The sequence below is a fragment of the Cyrtonyx montezumae genome, unplaced genomic scaffold (assembly GCF_038088225.1).
Source record: "Cyrtonyx montezumae isolate F1298 unplaced genomic scaffold, pur_monq_1.0 scaffold_19, whole genome shotgun sequence".
Taxonomy (NCBI): domain Eukaryota; kingdom Metazoa; phylum Chordata; class Aves; order Galliformes; family Odontophoridae; genus Cyrtonyx; species Cyrtonyx montezumae.
In genome coordinates, this window is record NW_027071925.1 from 9,145,935 (window position 1) to 9,165,898 (window position 19,964).

Consider the following 19,964-nt stretch of genomic DNA (forward strand, 5'->3'; position numbering starts at 1 on the left):
GTGTCAGCTCCAATATGTCAGCGCTCAGCATCCCTGCACCTCATCAGCACTGCCAGAGATCCTGCTGATGTCAGGCCTGCACACCTGTACTGTCTGACCCACCACTCTGGCACTTCATTGCTGAAGGACCCGCACGGTTCGGAGCCCTCCAGTCACCAGTGTGGCATTCAGGACAACTTCAGTCTGCACTAAGCATACGAAAAATAGGGAAACTGAAGTTATTGCTAGTTTTCAGTCGGTGTGAAGAAATGCAAATCCTGCGGTTCCTCCTGGTTCTGCACTCACAGTGCCCTTAAACCCCTGGAGTGAGACGTTCTGAAGCCATGGCCCACCTCACCCAGCAGGATCACATTTGCTGACTTAAAGCCTGCTGAACAGAGCGCTCAGATGGAGAAGGAGCACTCAGATGAAACAGCAGATCGACATTAATGGAGACCTTCCTCCACAGATTAAAAGGAAGTAAAATAGCAAAGGTGATAGATTATATGATAGAGTCTATGAAATGACTATTTGATACCGCAATGGTATGGAGAGTGAATAATTTATCCACCTGCTTTGAAAGCCAAAGCCTGGGCTCTGTAGACCATGAAACAGCTCCGAAGTCCAACCAGATTAATTCTGAATCTGGTTTCAGTCTTGATTTCTCTTATATCTTAAGCTACATCACTTGATCCCAACAAGAGCAGGTTGAACGCATTAGGAAGGAATGTTATTGTATAAGCAATCTCTCTACTGGCTGAAACATCAGAGGGTCATGGAAACATCTTTGAATGTCACTCCTTTGTAAATATGTTTTTGGAATTTTGGTCATAAAACTGGGCTTGAATCCTCACGGATTCAGTCTGGAAGCTGATAATCAGTCATGCAATCAGGGGCCCATGACTGGCATGTGTGGCACCTTCTTTATGCCCGTGCCAATAGCAGAAGTATGTGCAGCATTAAATGCTGCATAAAGCAGCAGAGCTGTTCTCAAAGGAGAAAATGAGACAGAACAAGGCGGGTCTTTTTGCAGGAACTCCTTCCAATTACCAAGCAGAAAGCCAAAGCCAAGCTGACGAGGGCTGTCCCTGACTTTGAGATCAATACGGCAGCTGTGGCTCCTCTCTGACAGTGTCCTCCTTACCCATGGGAAGAGAAGACAGAGGGCAGCCAGGTCCCCTCCCTGGTGCTGAGGGCGAGCAGTCACTTTCCAGGAAAGGAAAAGCCATGGCTTGGCCTCCATAGGGGTCTCCACCTCCACACGGGGAGCAGAGCCACGAAGCACCAAGTGCCGGCTGCCATCCCGCGTCAGTCCAGCTGGAGATGTGGGTCAGGGGCAGAGGGGTCCCTGAGCTCCATGGGGCAGTGACAGTGCAGGCGGAGAGGGCAGAGCCACACGGGGCAGCCCAGATGTGCAGTGCTGAGGCAGATGGGTTTCCACATGCTGAGATTTACGACTTACTGAAAAGCCCCTATTTTGATGGCTGCTTTTTCATTTCCTACAAATCTAATTACAGGGGAGTAGAACTGATTGCAACCATATTTAGAGAAAGGGCTTGTTGCTGTCTTTTTACATTTCCTTTGTAGTATGAAGCCGTATGTTGGCTGAAATCACTCAGACGCTCTCTTGAGAAAACAGATCAAATGCCAACAGGAATGGAATAGCAGAGGAAGGGTCTAATCCTGCACATGCTCCAGATGGCAGCTCTTCCTCCACCCTGCAGCTGCACCATGGACTGCTCCCCACGACTGCGGACTGCTCACAGACACGAGCGGCTGCAGAGGACTGCATCCCGCAGGCAGAGGTGGGAAGCTGATCCTGCTTTTACCCAGGGGTATCCAGGTTATTCTGTAGGTTATCTTAATGTGGGCCACAATCAGCCAGAGCAGAAAAGCAGAGCAGATCCTACAGTCCAGAGATCGGGCAGAAACTGCCCCCAGAAACAACAGCTGATGTGGAGATGCTGGGGGACACACGAGGAAAATAAGGCCTGAATCTGAGTCACATGGAAGTCAGCCTAGTTGTACGGGCGCCGTGAGCTCTCGGACAAAAGCAATTACAGCAGCTCATGTCCTCACAGTCAGCAGTCACAACATGCACGTCGCCCACTTCGACAGGTTCCCTTCCACAGCTGCTGAGAACATTTGAATGATACCTAAGCATGGGCATGGCCACTGTTATTTAGACTTACTGTTCACACCAGAGCAGTAAAACAACGCCTTCTGCCAGAAGCGGGCTCCTTTTTGTTGTCATAAAAGTGAAAATCTCGACTCAAAGTGAACCTCTTATTAAGGAAGATACGACAAGCACACAAAGGTGCTTTGAGCAGGAAGGTTTATTAGCTGCTGCATAACCAGAACAGCAACAACGGTATTGAAGAGGGACTGCACTGAGCATGGAGCTAAAGCTTGGTGCTGGGGTACGGGGCAGGAGCTATAGCTGCTGGCAGGGGATGCTCTGCCCAGGGGGGCTGCTGCCCGGGATGGGGCTGCTTTCACCACACCAGGGAAATTCTCAGATTAGTGGGGAATGGAGGGGGAAAGGTTCCTTGCATTCCAGGTTAAGCAACAGTTCGGTCTCTGTTTCCTTAAAAATGATCTGCCACCTGCTACTAATTTCCTCCTGTGTTACAAAAGCCATTGACTGCCTGAAGGAAAAGGGGGGGAAGATGTTAAGCTGCACTTTGCACAGAGCAGATGAGAACACAAATAGCGGGGGAAGTGTGTTTTAATGAGCAGAAGAGGCATCGATCAGCTGGCTGCTGCACGAGGGGCAGGTCCCAAAGCACTGCAGGAGCTGAGGGCTCAGCAGAGCTCAGCCCTTCCCTCGCACAGCTGCTGTGCAGCCCCCTTAGGTCTCCCTCGCCCTCTGCTCACCTTAAGGGCCGCAGTGTCCTCAGCAGCCTCAGCACCCTCAGCATCCCCAGGATTTTCGTGCCACTGTCCGACACCATGGAGACGAGGATGTCGATGACGGAGATGAGGACCAGCACCCCATCCAGCACGTTCCAGCTGCTCTTCAGGTAGGCTTTCTCTCCAAAACACAAGCCCAGTGCTACCACCTGCCCGGACAACAAGTTACAACAGATTATGACTTTTGCATCCGATACGTTTCTCCCACTTAGCAACCTGCTGAGCACGCATTATTTACAGATACACGTCTGCAAGTCCATTTGCTTCCCAGTACAGAAACCTAATTAGACAAATCAGCAAAGTGTTATGTTTCAAGGGCTGTACAATAACTCTGCAGATACATCCCGCATTGTCCCTCACAGCTGATATATTTTTAGTGCAGCTAAGACAAGCTTTATTCCTATAGAATCCTGGAGGGAAGGTGCAGCGTGGCTGACCCAAGCAGCCCTACCCAAGCTTGGCCAACATGGAAACTCGAGAAGCTTTCCAAAGAGCAATTGTTCTGCGAGATCATTATAAATTACACAAGAGAGATTTACAGCAGTGTGTTTCTGAGCCTCACACCCACCAAAATGTTTCAGTGTGCTCCAGTCTGCGCTCCTCGGGAAGGCACATAGCTGCCCGGACTGTGAGGACAATGGGACGTTGGAGACAATGGGACTTACATGCATGGCTGGTGCTGAGCATGTGCTCAAGAGCTCTGCTGAACAGGGGAGGACTGCTGAATTGAAGCATCCCGTAATGGTGTAAATCAAGAGCAACTTCAGTGAAATTGCTTCGATGCAGAACGTGCTCGGGGTAAGGTGTGTGGTGGGTATTCAAACGTGGTTCAGAAGATGAAAATATTCACCTCGCTCATCGCTGGCTGGCCCAGGGGTTTTGCACATCCACTGCAACAAGATATCACTAATACAGGGCAGGCACACTTACACTCCAGCTTCACTCACCTTAACTGTCATCTCCGTCAGGAAGATAACTGTGAAGATGTAGTTAGAGAGCGTGAGGAAGATCCGTTCCTACGGAAGAGAAAAGGAGAGCTGAGGCTTTACAAACTGCTGCACTGCAGGGATCTGTGCGGCCGCTGACTGCTCTCAGGTGGAGTCTTCTTTGAGGCAGAGGGCAAAGGACCAGCAGACCCCAAAACTACCACCTGCCCCCCCGAACCGCCGCCAGCCCCCCCGGCAGGCACAGGGACATGGGCTGCCCTTGGAACCCACTTGCCAAATCTCTCTCTGCCTCTCACCTGCAGACGTCACCGCACAGTGCAAATATCAGCACGCTCCCAATTCCCCAGTACACGAAGCCAGTGTCAGCACGGCTGTGCTGCAGGGCCAGCGGGGCCCAGGGGAGGCTGCAGTGCAGCTGCCAGGACCTGTCCCGGCTCCACCGAAGCCAGCAGAGCTCTGGAGGCTGCTGCCAGCTGAGAGCTGCCCCAAAGGGTCGTTCTGCCCAGAGCCACGGGCTGGAGCTGGGCACGGAGCCCAGCAGCCTCAGCTCATCTCTCAGTCCCTGCACTATCCACCAGACCGTGCACTCCTCACTGCCACTGCGCTGCAACAGCAGCTAGTGATTACAGATGAGACCGTGGCCTGGCTCCCTATCTGTAGTTAGCAGAAACCTTTCCTTTTAATGATGATCATTAAATAAATTACACTTCTCTCTAATCCCTAAGCAATCTCTGATTGCCTGCACTGAGAAATGGACAGCAGAAGGTGGAAGCTGGAAGACAGTGGTGCTGTGTGCATACAACTGAACCAGCCCCAGTTCTGCTAATAACAATTTGGGATTTATTTCTGCTGCTCCCTACAGAGCAATTCTGTAAGAGAAGCAGATCTCTCGAGCAAAATGAGATGCAATTCAAATAGGACAAAACACCTTGGCAACCCTCTCACTTGCCAGATCATGATTTACTGAAAGTGACTCAGGAACCACAGAGCAGCTTGTTTCCATCTTAGGCCCATAATTAATGAGGTCCTGGACCTGCAGTGTGATTGCGGGAGCCGCGATAGGAACTGTCTCTGTTGGGCACACAAAGGAGTGCTGCGGGGCGGGCAGGGCACGGGGAAGGGCAGGGACCTGCTGGTGGTGCTGGAGATAAAACAACAATAGCGTGTGGGAGAGATGGGGATATTACAGCCCTCCCTGGTGAGCACATGGCTGCGCTGGGGGATAATCTCCGCAGCCCATGTCGTGCACTCTGAGATGGGGAGCGCGCGTTGCCAGCAGCATCCCATTCCGATAAGCCAGCTGAAACTGGGGCAGGGAATGAGACCTCGTGTGAAACAGATAGAAAATCCACAGCTCGGAGAGGCAAAGGACAGTTATTTTAACCAACTCAAGCTAAACTAACTCCAGGTTCCCAGATGAGAGCTCTGTCCCTGTGAGCAGGGCATGGGTGCTGCTCCTGGCAGCCGTGCTCCCTGCTGCTGCGCACACAGCACAGCTCAAGCTCAGCTCCAGCACTGGATGCCACGCTTCAGTCTCATTTTGGCTACAGTCTGATGCTGCTGGGATGCACCAAGCACGACATCACCAACCGGGCAAGGGAAGAGACTGTCTGCTCTACATCACAGCACTGCCGCTCCACCTTGAGCACTGCGTGCAGTTCTGGGTGCCACAGTGCAGAAAGGATATAAAACAAGGAGGGAGTGTCCAAAAGAGGGCTGCAGAGATTGTCCAGAGGAGCTGTGTCGGGGGAGGCTCAGGCTGGGCATCAGATTGTGGGATCCTCTGCTCGAGCACCTCACACCTCTCCCTTCGCCTCCACGCAACCACAGCTCCTCTTAGAGCCAGGCATGGCAGCTCTCAAAGGGCACGGCAAGGGGCTCGAGGAAGCCTGTAGGATCTCAAGGGTGTCCCATCTGGGGGGCACGGGGTGATCTCCTCCTGCCAGATTGGCTGGCAGGCAGCCCTGCTCTCGTCTCACAGCTGCGAGGTGTTGCATCGCGGCTGCGCAATAATCAAAGGAAAAAAATGGATGTAGGGGAGGGACCTCCGGGCAAACTAATTCAGTAAAGAGGACTATGAGGAAAGCTTAAAATAGGCACAGAGCAGCCAAGACTCCGGTTTTGAGGTCTAACACTGAAGATCCATGAAAATGAACAGCCTGACACGCCTACGACAACAAACCGTGATTCTATACGATGGCGATATGAGCAATCTTTGGAATACATCAGCAAGAGCCCAGCATACATCTCAGCCACAAAATATGCTAAAATAAAAGAGCAGCGGATGGCTCTGCCCCTCTGAGTGATGGAAGTCGGTGCTGTGAGGGTCTGGCTTGAAAAACCACGACGCAATCTATTAAACCACAACGGTTCAGGGGAATGGAATTACAGTGCACACATCAACCCGGTTTTCCATGTGTCACAACAAAGATCATAGACAAAAGGGAGAGAAAAGTACAGAATGAATGGTTACCCCGTTCCCTTCTCACCATCCATACGTGCTCGTGAACAACAGATGGAAGAAACATTGTGCAGAGAGAGGAGTGTCTGAAGGTTGATCAGAGAAGGAAACAGAGACAGATGTCGTGCCTGTGCCGTGTGTTAGAGCCTTGATCATACTTGCAGAAATGGGATATTGCTAAGGGAGCTTCAGTGTGTGGCAGCTCATGAGCTGTGCTCCTGCTCTGTGGCCAAGAGCAGCAGCAGCACGTGGAGCAGGAGGGGGGGGAAGCCTTCCCTGGGACACCATGGCCCTGTACCTACCCCGTACCCACCTCTGGTGGCACTGCATGCACTTCAAAAAGGAAAAGAATGAGCACAAATGCACAGCAGCAGGGGCCAAGCCACGCAGCCTGCCTCCACAAGGAGCATGGAAAACATTAACCTCAAACTCACGGCACTGTGAGGCTCGATTTTGGGTCGTTCCATGGCAATGGTGATGCAGTTGAGGAAGATGATCACCAAGACGATGTGATCAAACATCTTGTGTGTGATGATTTTATTGCACATCAGACGGAATCTGCCAAGAAAGGAGAAAAGACAGCACACAGACTGTTAGCACTCGACTGCTGGGGACAGCACAGCAGCGTGCTCCTGCAGCTCAGCCAGGGAACCGAGCTCCCTGTTTGCAAAGCAGAAGAGCCACAGTTCTGCAATCTTCTCCCTGGCAGAGCCCCATGCTGCAGGCACATCTGTGTATGAATAAGAGAGGACTCAAGCTGCGAAGTTCTATTTCAAATTAGAGCCACAGATTTCCAGCCCCGGCAACATTCATGGGGGACTCAGTCTTGCTGGAAGCACAGCAGCTGCTTGCACAGCTCAGACAGAAAGCCAGGTGTGGGTCCGAGCCCTGCCTGCTCCTGGCTTATTATCCAGGAAGAAATGGTTGGATGGAGTCTGGAACAACCTGACGTGGTGCTTGATTCAGTGGTTAGCAACCCTGCCTACGGCAGAGGGGCTGGAAGTGGTTGAACTTCGAGGTCCCCTCCAACCCAACCATTCCGTGATTCTAAATACCTCCAGTGTAAGAGCTGAGTGCACATGAGCACAGGAACAGAAGCTATTTATTGTGACAGATGGCTGTACACTGACCCAGGATTTATAATACCATATTACATTCCCCTAAGTCTGTTTCTGAAAATCTCTCTAATCTCCGTATGAATGAACCCAAGCACTGCCCAGGGCCCACCAGCTCAAACACGGGAAACTCCTGATAAGTGTGGGCAGCATCCAAAGAACGAGACTGGGGTCTTGGAGCCCACCCACCCCATGGCTGGGCTTTAGGAAGGGCAGTGCTCAGGTCCTTCATGGGAGAGAAGGGAGCACAGAGAAATCTGCACTGAGAGGAGGTTTTGGCAGGTCAAGGAGGATCCTTTGCTGTGATGTAAGTAAGCATGCACTGGCTGCAAGGTTAGATTACTCTGAGACATCAGTGCCCAGCACACAATGAGCTGCCTTACCTGGAATGAGGAGCGAAGACGTAGATGGACCAGGAGTCCCTCTCCTTGCAGCAGGCGGGGAGGTGTGCCCGGAGCCAGGCCTTCATGCGGTCCCTTTTGCTCTAGGAGGAAAACGGAGAGCAAAGATGTACCAGGAGGAAAAACAGGGAGAGGAAAAACACCTCCAGAGCTCCCAAGGAAAGGATTCAGGGAAATCTTTAACTGAGCAAATATCCCCAGGTACTCAGTAAAACCAAAGGAAAACAACCTTGCCCTAAAGGACTTAGAAGAGTTAGGGCTGTGCCAGTGACATGAGCCCCTGCGGTCACACCTTCCTGCCTCCTGTGCACAGTGCCTGCATCCAGCATATGGCAATGTACAAGGACGGAGATGACAAGTCAAACCCTCATCCAAGAGGACCCATAACCTGCTCCGTTCAGCCACAAACCCTCCAGCTTCTCAGCAGGTGCTCACCTGACTCCTCATGGGTTTTGTTTTGAATTATGCCTAATGCTTATGCCAGAGCAGAGGAGCAGAGGGAGGGGTTCCTGCTGCTTGCTGGACGAGCCCTGTGTCTGCACACCACTGGAAAGCCAAAGAAACCATTTGGAAGCTGCATTTCAGTGCAGGAACGCGATGGCAAGCATCTGCCTCTCATTCAGCATGACCAGATCAGGCTGTGGATTACGAAGGCAGAAGGGAGCACTGTGGCTCCTGCATGAGCACAGGTCATCCAGCTCCCCTGAATTAACCCCTCCAGCAGCCTCAGGGTTAGGCCTTCTCACCTCGGGTGTCCAAAGGGAGCTGAACCCGCAGAGCACTGCGTGCAGCGGCACTGCAGCGCTTCACATTCGCAAATTAAAATGAGATCCTGCTCATTCATTACCCCTGCTTCCCTGCTCCCACGTGGGCCTGGTTGTGCACACGTGTGGGAGCACGGCTGCATGGGCCCTTGGGAGCTCAACTTTGCAGCAAAGCACAGACATGGAGGAGGAGCAGGGCTCCAGCAGCTGCACTTCATCTGGGAAATGGGGAAGGGGGATTCTGTCCTCGCCTGGAGCCAAGCTGTTAGCAATGGGAAGTACTCTGGACTGTAAAAATGGGATTTGTTAGGGTAATTGAGTGGAATGGAGGCAGTATTTCTGCTACTGTATGCACTCAGCCAGGGGTCTCATTAGCAAGGGGTAATTGCTAGTGTAGTGCCCACCTTAATGAAGGCATTTGGTGACAGCCTGAACCCTTCACAGAATGAAAACAGCCTTGTGAAAACAAAAGGAGAGGTATGAGGAACAAACAAGCTGGATTTTCCTACCATCTTCCTTCAGTCGTTCATCATTCCCCCCCCCCCCTCCACGCCAGCACACCCCGGGCCCAGCACACCAGTGGGTTCTGGTTCCCTTTCTGACTGCAGGCAAGGAGGCAGCCCCCTCCCCTCACTCTGAACTATATTTAACAGAGCACCGTGGGGTTGTGCTGTCCCTCCCAGCAGCCTGCTCCGCTGAATTATCCATAGATGTAACAAAGGGAAATAAACGGATCAACTCTGGTGTCTGCTCCAAGTCGTGGGGAGAGCAGCGGCTGCTGCCCCAGGACACGGAGCATCGCTGCGGCTCAGTCCGGTTCGTTTTGCGAGCTGGAAGCTCTCCAGCAGTATCTACTATTCCAAGCAGTTCTGGTATTTATCACGGGGATTTGTAGTGAATGGTAATGCGTCAGCAGCACAGAATGCTTCTTTATATTTCTTTTGTCCAATTGTAATGCCAAAGATATTTTGGGGTTTGTCTAATTGTTGCAGCCCGTGGTTCATGGGCTCAGTCAGATAACAAAGGCAGAAAGCGATCTTCCACCGCGGCCCCACTCGGTGTGTCAGCACGAGGGCAGCACAGTGCTGCTCTGAGCGGGGCCAGGAGCTGTCCCACACAACAGCCACGGAAATCTAAAGCAAAAGGATGACTCCAGATTTCCACGGATGGAAGGGCACGGTTCGGCGATGTGCTCCAAATGCAAGATAACTTGCAGAATGAAAAGCGAGAGCTTCCAGCCCAAGTGCCATCAAACGCTTTCTCTGCGAGGTCCAGACACACATCCACTGTGCACAATCAGCCTGATTGCTGCTCAAGCCTGCATTATGCTCCCAGAGATATATCAATTATGCTATTTAAATCGTATCTATTTGCCCATAAAACACACCTGGACAGGATGACTAAAGCCTGGGCGGGGGGGGGGGAGGAGGAATCTGCTCTTTAATTTGGCTGCTGGTGGCTTCACAGAAGCCCCGGGGGCTCCCCTGGCTGCCCCCCCTCTGCACACCGTGGTGCAGAGATGTTTGCTGCCTTTGCCCCATAGCATGGCCCCCCCGGCCCCTGCTAAGGAGAGCTGCTGATAAATAGCTTCTTTTTTTAGAAATTCCAGATATTAATGTAGTTCTGAGGGCAGGATGAAAGGCAGCTGGCATTAAAGGATGACTGATGCACTCCTTGGAGTAAGGGAGAGGGTTAGATTTATAAAAGATTTATTATAAGGATAGGGGGGAGCTGCTGAAAAACACTCTGTGAGCAGTAACAGACCTCCAGGCAAGCTGGAAGCAGCACAGAGGCGCTTGGGACCTGATTATTTTGTTTTAGCTGTGCAGTGGGGGCATGCTGGGGGGGTCTGGGGGGCAGGGCGGCACAGGAAAAAGTGCAATAGCCAGAGAGGATCAGAGCCGCGACTGCAAAGGGGATTTTGCCCCTGGGAGGAGGGGTCACACTGGGTACTCTCCTCAGTCCCACACAGAGCACTCAGCATTTGGGTTTTTCTTCCCTTTCCGGGGTACTGAAGCTTTGCAGCTGGCACAAGCAGGGACTGAGGACACAGCCCAGGCCCCCCAGCACAGACCCCGACCCCAGGTCCTGCTATGCAGACCCCACAGGCAGCAGATCCCAGCTCAGAGAGGTACAGATCTGCTGCCTGGCTGGGTTTGCACGGCTCATCTCCTTGTCTACATTTGTGCCCTGAAGAACAGACTTTGTTCCCCTGATTTTGTACTTTGGGGGTGAAGAGCAGGCAGGGGCCACACTCAGCACGAAGGATAACCTCACTGACGGCAGTGGGGCAGCTCTGATACAACAGGAGTCTGGCAGATCCAAACGCAGCCTTCACACTGCCCTTTATTTCTGTGTGGCAGCAATCAAAGCCATCCAGCAAGGAGAGCTCACTGAGCTTTGTTGCAGAAGGGCATATTTAGGATCGCTTTGATCTGAATAACAGTTGAGTTCTTTTCTTCTTCTGCTGGTAAAGGAGTGCTAATTTATTTTTTTCCCTTTAACAAAATAATGACCTCTTTGTCTGACTTTACCAAGGCTCACACGGGGGCAAAGAGAACCCCAGAATGTCAGGGGGAAATCACAAGGGACAGCTCCTCAGCCTGGGGACCTGTGGCACGGATGGAAGCGGTATTTTCTGATCCGTCTGCTGTAGTGATCTGCAGTGAGATCACATCTCAGAGCACGGGGAACAGCAGCAGCTGCTGAGGATGTCCCAGCTGCCACGTGCAGATGCACGGGCACAGGGCATGCTCTGCAACCTGGCTTTGCCTGTCCCTTCCCCACACGTTTGAAATTCAAGGAGTTTTGGTCTAACCCTGCGTGGTCCGAGTTCAGCACGTGGGAAGAGGAGAAGACTTCTGGTTTCCACTGAAAACAGCCACCATGATAAAGATGAAAGGTGTGCACCTGATTGAGCAGCGAGTGGGGAGAGGTGGGGCTGGGACAGGAGGGCAGGAGGGATGTGTCTCACCATGAGCTGCCCAACGCTGAGGGAAGAAAGGGACCCACAGGGGATGTGAACCCACAAATCAGCACATGTTGGCCATAAAAACCATCCCTAGGCAGCTATAGAAAGTGTGGCCTCTCCATCACTCATAATGCTGTTTTTTCTGAAAATAATTACCACTCCTTTTCTTAAAAATTCAATTTGTTTTATGGAGGTTAAAAACCAGGTTAAGACAATCAGTAAAAATCCCAGGCTGAGGATCCATGCTGGAGATGTAATGGGATAATGGCTTGTTTTAAAGGCGATTTACAGCTGAGCGACTCTATTCTGCCAGCACAAGCTCTCTTTCTCCTCCCGGTTGCCCTCTGGAGTCACTGCTGCCTTTCACATCCTTTCACATGCTCCAAATCCCATTTTCATTCAACAAACTCAGTGAAATACAGAAAAATCATGCCCAAAAGCTACAGCCCTCATGCTGCCATTACTGCCCCGGTTACCGTCACGTGGCTGTACCCAAACCCCATCAGCAGCCCAGCAAACAACCCGCCCGACCACTGCACCTTCCAACCCACAGAACAAGGCAAGAACCCTCAAGAGATGGAGACACCCCAAAACGAACGTGTCCTGAGGCTCCAACCACACCGCCTCGTGATCCCTGACTGCCCACTCTGGTGGCATTTACACTATTTGGGCAGAGGCAGCACGTGGCAAATTACATGCAGTGATTTGAAAGTGCAGATGCAGAGAATATGCAAAGCTGGGGATGCTGCTCTACTATCTTCTGCTCTAATCAGCTCAAAATTACAGCTGATTTTTCTTCTCCTGCTGCCACGCTTTTAGCTAACATTTCCTAAATAGCACTTTTCAGGCCTGTGAAAGAGAGACACTCATGGGCTAATGCCTCTTCATATTGAAATTAATGCAAAGCTTTTGAAATTATCAGCATCTCTGCAGGACTAATGCCTCCACGGGACTTGTGGGCCAAACCTTGCCTCTGCACCGCCTGTTGATGTCAACAGAGATTGCTCCTACAGATGGGAGCTGAAATCCAAATAGTGGCTGGCGAGCAGGGATGTTTACTTATTAAAAATGAAAAAGGGACAAAACAGAGTCGTGCAATCATAGAGTCAAATCGTAGAACTGGCTAGGCTGGAAAAGACCCTCAAGATCACCAAGTTCAGCCTGACCGAGTGCCATCACTAAACCACGTCCTTAGCGTCCCGTCCACACACCTCCATTACCTCCAGGGATTGTGGCCAACATAGCCATGGCTCCGTGCATTTGACTGAACCTGATGTCTCCATCCTGAATGCTCTCATACAGCACTGACACGCTCAATGTAACGCCACCACCCACACTGCTCCTGGTGACCCCCAGCTGGAGTGGTGGTGACACCCAGGCTCTGCCTTGCCCATGGCTCCCAAGGGCTACAGAAATCACTTGGATGAGCAAAACAAACCAACAAACCAACCAAGCATTTGGCACTTCCTTACCATGTTGCCTTCATCGTCGGCGTCATCGCAGTCCGGCCGAGGCTCGTCCAGGTGGAGCTGATGGACCAGCAGCCCGGGAGAGGTTTTCCCATTGCAGTCCTGGTGCTCGGAGGTGGAGGTGCGGCTGCTGTGCATGCTGCTGGTCCGGTACAGCGAAGGCACCTGCAGGGTGTCCTGGAGGTCGAAGGAGCCCTTTGCTTCCAGGGACTCCATGCGATGAGGTAAGGAGCCGTTGACGCTGCCGGCCCGGCTGGAGCGCTCCTCATCCGAGCTCTCCCCATCCTCTGAGCTCTCCTTGCCCTCCCCGGAGAGCAGGGACCTGCGCTCGCTGCTCTGGCCCCTCCGCTTGAGGCTGGGCGCACGGCCGATGCTGTTCCAGCTGGAGCGGCGGCTGGGCCAGCTGCTGCCAGCACTCCAGGGGCTGTGCGGGGAGCTGCGGGCGCTGGGCTGCGGGACAGGGACGGCGTCAGTCCGAACCACCCACCCGTGCCAGGCCGTTCTCATGGCTTGGATGGGCAGATGGACACTGCACAGAGCTGCCACGAGTGCCCCACGAATGCTCATCGGGCGACCGCAGGATGCTCGAGTCCTTACCGGGGATTTGAGCTCGTAGGCAGCTGGGTCCATGGAGACGCCACTGGCCCGGCGCGACTCAGAGCCCTGCGCAGCATCCCCAAACACGGCGCTCTTGGGCATGGGCATCGGCGTGGCCGCAGTGTGGATGATGAGCGGTGGGGTGAGGCTTTTCTTCAGCTCTGGGTGCTCGCTCAGGGCCATCACTGGAAGCCATGAGGCTGGTTTTAGGGTCCCACCACTGTGGGCACACACACAGCCTGCCCTTGAGTGGGCAGAGCAGCTGCACAGTGTGTTTCTCCTCCATACATCAGGAGGAAGGGGGGTCTAAAAGCCATATAGGGGCTGAGAGCTGTCCAACTGCATGGCAGGGAAGAGCAGGATGCTGAGAAGGGGATTGGGTACCAATGAAGAGAGCAGGCTCTTTACATATGGCCCCCAACCCTCCACCAGCGCCCACCTGTTCTTTGCAGACCCCTGCCCACACTGGGCGCCCTGCCTCCTCTCCTTCCCACACTCTGAGTGCTCCTCCACTTGTGCCCCCATGAGGACAATCCAATCATACGGATCTCAGATCTGAACACCATCGCATTTCCTTTGCCTCAGCACACGCTCCCACCCCTGCAGCACAGCCTTCAGCTCAACAGTGTGCCCCTGCTGAAACGAAGGCATTGTCCCCAGGAGGGATTTCCCACCCAGGACACATTGTTCTCACAGCAGAGGGTGCTGCGCAGCAGGGCAGGTGTCCCGGGGTCTGTACTCACAGACTGGGTTTGACAGGTTTTTCTTCAGTCCACCTTCCTCTTCCAGACTGCGGAGGAAGAGCTCGCCCTCTGAGTCGGACTTGGATGCATCACCCTGCAGTAAAAGAGCACTTCAGCAAGGATGGTTGAGGGGCCACCCACACCAACACCCCTCGGACACATGAGACCCCATCACCAACACCACACCTACAGATCCACCGAGCTGTGTACCACGATGCAACACCACCTTTCACAAAATGAGGCATGCACATATTTATACCACAGACTAATTAACCTCCTACCAGGAAGGCTGGCTGCCTCTGATTCCAAACACAGCCCCGGAAAGGGATCAGGGAAATAAAAAATAAGAAATACATTGCTCATGTTTTTGTGCTGCAGGAATTGCACGCCGATGCTAAGGAGTGATGAGCAACGTCAGGACAAAGGCTGACCCTGCTCATCGCTCTCAATTTCTACACCATGGCTTGAAACTCCCCGTGTGTGAGCAACCCTGCGACGTTCTGGTGGTGTTTAAAGAAGCCACCACGGACTCAGGACGCTGACTTTGCAATGCAGCCATGGGCACACGGTGATGCAAGCCCCAGCGGTGCAGAGAGGATCCAATGTCTGCCCCTGGGTGGGCAGCATGTCCCGCTGCAATACAACAGAGGTTTGGGGGATTGACATGGATTTTGAATCCTGAGAGCTGCTGAGAACCCACGCTCAGCCCCAGGAGAGGGGGTGAGGTTTACACGGCTCACAACGTGCTCGCTCCATCTCACGGCACGCACCCGGCGAGGGACCCCCCTGCACGCTTCTGTCCATTGGCTCTGCAGAAAGGTGCTTAGGGTGTGGTATAGTGAGCGTCCATCCGGCGGGAGAAGGTGCTTGCCAGAACCACGCCAATCCACCAGAGGAGGATTTAGGGCTGAAAATGCTTTTCTGGCAAATGGCACTAAACCCCGGCGTGATGCACATCGGGAGGGAAGGGAGAGGGGAGGGAAGAAGGGAGGGTGCTGGGGTGGAAGCCAAGCAAAGTCTCTCTTAGCTGGAAGGAACGGGGAGCCCGGAACCCCACCAAGGCCAAGCTGTCATCGGTGCCCCACGGAGGTTTGGTGCTCGGGTGTCGGGCAGGGGGAAAACCCAGTGGGGCCCAGCCCACAGCGGAGCACAGCAGCACGGGGCAGCATTTCTGGAGCGCTCTGCAACAGCGCAGAGGAAAGTGTGAGGGTGCACAGCATGTGCAGAGATGGGAAAGCAGAGCTGCATGGGGACTCCCCCAGCACCAAACCTCACATGTGTGGGCAGAAGCATCTCCTGCAAGCAGTGAGTGCCAGCCCCAGCGTGCTGCCCGTTACCTGCTCCTGCACTCCCAGCTTGCCTTTCTGGATAGAAAAGGGGTTGTGAGAGAAGAGGAAGTTACGATCCTTCTGGGAAAGGAGGACATGTCCAGAGGGACCCCAGGGCACAGTGACTGCCAGCGTGCACCCCCGGTGACGGGATGCATTTGGATGTGGCAGGAAAGGGTGTTGTGCTGAAGGAAGAGCCAGACTTCTCGGAGAGGGCAGAAGGGGAAGGTGAAGAGAAACACGGAGCCAGCAGCAGAGCACGGCTCAGAGTGCTGCACTTGTGGGACGTGGGTGTCCTCAGCCCCCTGAACATCTCAACCCCACATCTCAACCCTCATCCTGGGAAGCTTGGGGATCTCCCCGCAACTGCTGTCTCTGACCAACCTCACCCTACAGAGCACGGGGCTCTCGCACGCTCCAATTTGATTCCAGGTCCCTTCCGTGCCCCGCGTGGGACGCAGGGACCAGCCGTGCCTGGGGACCACCCCACCTCTGCGGGTGGGAGCGCTGCTTTGATCCCATCTGCTGGAAGCACAGGGAGCTGGTCCCAGAGCCACCCTGCTCCCCAGAGCACCCACCTTCATTCCTCCAGCTCCCCTGGAGAAGAAAGGGACTTAAAACCGAGGCTGACCCAACAGTGAGGACGACAAAAAGAAAAGAATGACACCACCCCGATAACCGCCGACAGCACGACGGCTATGACGATGAGGACGGCAGCATGGGGTGTGACCAGGCACCACGAGGGACACAACCACGGGGGCGTGGGGGGCTCATGCGTGGCCGTACGTACCGCTGCCGAGTCGCCCGGCAGCTGAATACAGCTCAGCTGCCCGCCGGCATCGTCCCGCTTGGAGATCTCCTGAAGGAGAAACAGGGCAGGGAGGGGGGAGGAAGGGGAAGGAGGGTTCAATTTTCACAGTTTCGACAGCAGAAATGAGAGGGAAGTAAAGAAAAAACACGAGGAGAGACAGGAGGAGATGGGGAAGGGCAGCGGGCGGCCGCGACCGAGAGCCAGGGGGAGCAGCCCCGACGAGGACAGCCTTACCTTTAAATTAAGTGTTTCAGACAGAGAGCTTGATGCAGCTCCGAAGTGATAATTGTGCTAATGAAACACCAGCTAATTATCGAAAACACGATTTCTCCTTTTCTTTTTGCAGCTGCATAATGGGATCTTTATTTATTATGCCATCATTAGGCAGCAACGGAGGCTTTTAATGAATGTTTGATTAACACAACATCGGCCCTCCTGCAGCCAGGTGAAATACCTCCTGCCCCAGAACTCGGTGCCTCCCAGCTCTGCTGGGGAAGCACCACAACTCGTGGCTCACCAGTGCAGGGTGTGACGCACAGCCCTGGGCACGCTCACTGCTCACCCTCACTGCTCCTCGAGGACGAAGCCGTGCTGCTGCAGCCTGTGCCCCACACACGGGAACTCACCCTGCTCCCAGCGGGGGTGGAGAGTTTAAGACAGATCCCTAACAACTTGGGATTTTCTATGACTCTCTGATGGGTTTTGGGGTCTGAATGGGACACGGGGTCTTTCCAGCCATGGACACTTAATTTAAAGTCTTTTTAAGAGAGAAAGAGGTGTAAAAGCCATCAAAAGAAAACGTGGAAACACTTTTCCTTCACAAAGACAATCCCAATGAAACCAATAGGGCTGCAGAAGATACGGGACGTAACGAAAACACCATCCAAAAATTTCCACGGGGGGGAAAACGGGCTTCAATCCTTTGTTTGAAGGCCAAGCACTGCTTTCTGCGGGCTCTGCCACTGCAGCCGGAGCACTGCAACAGCTGCAGGGTGAGAGTGGGGCTGGGGTAACCCCAGGGTGGCACGGAGCAACGGGGGCACGAGGCAGGGAAAGGGGCAGAGCTGGGAGAGGGGACGGGGGAAGACGAGGCCGGGAGGATCGCCAATGGAAGAACACGCGTTGGAGATAACGCTGTCAGGGAGTCCCTCGCGAGAGGAGCTTTGTGTCTGACAGAGAGGAGCCATTGTTTGCTTCAGAGAGCAATCCCCAGGGCAGAGACCTGTGCTCAGGCAGCGATTTCAAATGAGCAGCTCCATCAGATGGGGTCCCCTGCTCACTCACCGTCCCTACACAACGCCCAGCCCGCGCTCAATCGCGCGCCCAAAAATAGCCACGTTGCGTCAAGCCCCAAATGCACCTCTGGCACGAGAGCAGCAGGGTACCAAAAAAAAAGAAAAAATAGGGAAAGAAAGTCCACCCGGCAAAATATATTGCTCCATATTCAAAGTTTGGAGCAGGTCCTTCTTCGTTCCCGATTGCTTATATACATTCGCTGCCTAGCAACTGGGGCTGCAAAGCCACGCACTAAAATTAACGAGGTGCTTGCAGATTGAGGAAAGGCAGTCAAGGACTGGGGAGATAAAGGCGGCCGCCCTGAGATTGTGTTTCAGCCCGGAAAGCTGAAGGAGAACGGAAAAACACCTCGCTCAGACGAAGGGTCGAGTGCAAGGGCTGGACAGGGACGCGGGGTTTGTTTACAGGGAGAGATGATCTCTGCATTCATTTTGCTGAGGAGAGGATCCTTTGTGTGCTCGCTGGTAAAACCCAGGAGAGGCGTGCAGGAGCTGCAGGGCTGTGGGGCACTGAGCTCCGGGTGCTGTGGCTGTGCTGCATCCCTCCCAGCCCCAGCGGCTCCCGCTGAGCTCCCTCCTTCACACGTTCCCATTTAGCAGAGGAGCACTGGGAGCTCAGAACGACAAGGACGTGGAAGGAAGATGATGAGTAGAGCACCGCTCTAAAAGCCTGCGATGTGAAGCAGCGCTGTAAGCAAAGCGGTTGATTGCACGGATCAGGTGCAAGGCCGTCAGAACGGCGGAGGTTGGGCAGAGCTGGTGCCCGCGGGGCTGTGGGCTTTGGGTCGTGCTCCAGCGCCCTGTGCTCGCCTCTCGGCGCCGGCGCAACGAAGGCGAACCCGTAAAGCTGCGCTCCTGGGAACGGCAGCGAGCGGTGCCAGCTGGCTGCAAGCGAGCGGGGAAACCGCTGCCAGCCAGAAGCAAGCAGAGTGCCACGTGCCCCAGCACCAAACCAGGCGGCAGGGCTGGGGGGGGGAGGGGAGGATGGGGGGGTCACCTCCCCCAGGGACCTCGGGAAGGGGTGGCTGCACTGCAGGGCTGAGCCTTGGGCGAGACACGGGGCTCTGCCACTCAGGTGACCTTCAGAGAATCAATCTGCTCAGCTGAACGGACAAAGGTTCGGTTTCGAAGCCGTCATCGCTCTCGCAAGCAGACAAGGAGCCCTCTACCTCTTCTCACTCGGGCAAAGGAACACTGAGCTATGGAGGAGACCCTGGCAGTGACCTGCCCTGCAGGCTGAGTGGTGAGAGGGGCTTACAGAGAGAAACGGCCACAGCAGCAACAATTAAACAAAAAAAAAAACGTCGACACAGGGAGAGACGATACAGAAAAATGAGAGAATTTCTTCTAGCTATCTCCTGGTACAATTCCATTAATGTAACTCTAGATTGCACTGCAAAAATAATAACAATAATAAAAATAAATACGGTTCTGTGCATAGCTGTTCACAGGCTGGGAGGATATTAGGACACACGAGTAACAAATCTTAAATAATATCCCACTGTTCCAGCTCACTTATCAGCAGCGGAGGCAGTGGGTGAAAGCATGGCCATATAAACAGTCCCAGTGGACAGCTCTGGGCTGCTGCTCCCCTCTGCTCCGTGGCAGGATGCAGTCCCCCATCCCTCAGCACTCTGGGGATGGGGTGGGATGGGGTGGGTGGGCACCGCAGGTCCTCGCTTCGGGGTCCAGCTCCCAACTGCACAGCTCAGACACAGAAACTGCGGCTCTGAGCTAACCCCCCCTTCCAAAAGCCCGCAGCACCCTGGGTGCCGAGTGGAGCTGGCAGGGATGAGGACTCAGGTGCCTTAAAATGGAGAGCATTGCTGTGCTGGAAGCAGGAGGAGCTCCATGTGCACACGCCGCCAAAGAAGTTAATCACGCTCCTAATCTCCCAGCAGCCTGCGTTAAGTTTTCAGGAAGGGTTTTAATCTGGCTCACAAACACGGAGAGAGCTGTTTCAAAGGCACTGTCATAGCAGTTATCCCATCTGCAGTGCCTGACTCACCGCCGAGTTCTCCCTCCTGCATTAATGCTAACAATGCTTTTCATTTAAGCCCTTCATTTAAAGGACTTGCTGTATTAAACTGTACCTCGGCTCAGCAGAAAGAAGGAGAAAAAAAAAAAAAGAGAGGCCTCATATTTTTCCCCACTTCTTTTCATGTACCAC

General features: G+C 53.7%; 1 protein-coding gene across 1 annotated transcript in view; it reads right to left on the minus strand.

The window, feature by feature from the left end:
* CACNA1G (calcium voltage-gated channel subunit alpha1 G) overlaps window positions 1–19,964 on the minus strand; it is a 100,476-nt gene that overhangs the window by 35,627 nt on the left and 44,885 nt on the right. The window contains exons 15-23 of the mRNA XM_065735509.1: window positions 16,479–16,547; window positions 15,698–15,724; window positions 14,361–14,454; window positions 13,618–13,802; window positions 13,024–13,470; window positions 7,799–7,899; window positions 6,735–6,858; window positions 3,840–3,908; window positions 2,857–3,041 (exon numbers count right to left, since the gene is read on the minus strand). Coding sequence (XP_065591581.1) covers window positions 2,857–3,041; window positions 3,840–3,908; window positions 6,735–6,858; window positions 7,799–7,899; window positions 13,024–13,470; window positions 13,618–13,802; window positions 14,361–14,454; window positions 15,698–15,724; window positions 16,479–16,547 — 1,301 coding nt within the window. The remainder of the gene's footprint in view (window positions 1–2,856; window positions 3,042–3,839; window positions 3,909–6,734; window positions 6,859–7,798; window positions 7,900–13,023; window positions 13,471–13,617; window positions 13,803–14,360; window positions 14,455–15,697; window positions 15,725–16,478; window positions 16,548–19,964) is intronic.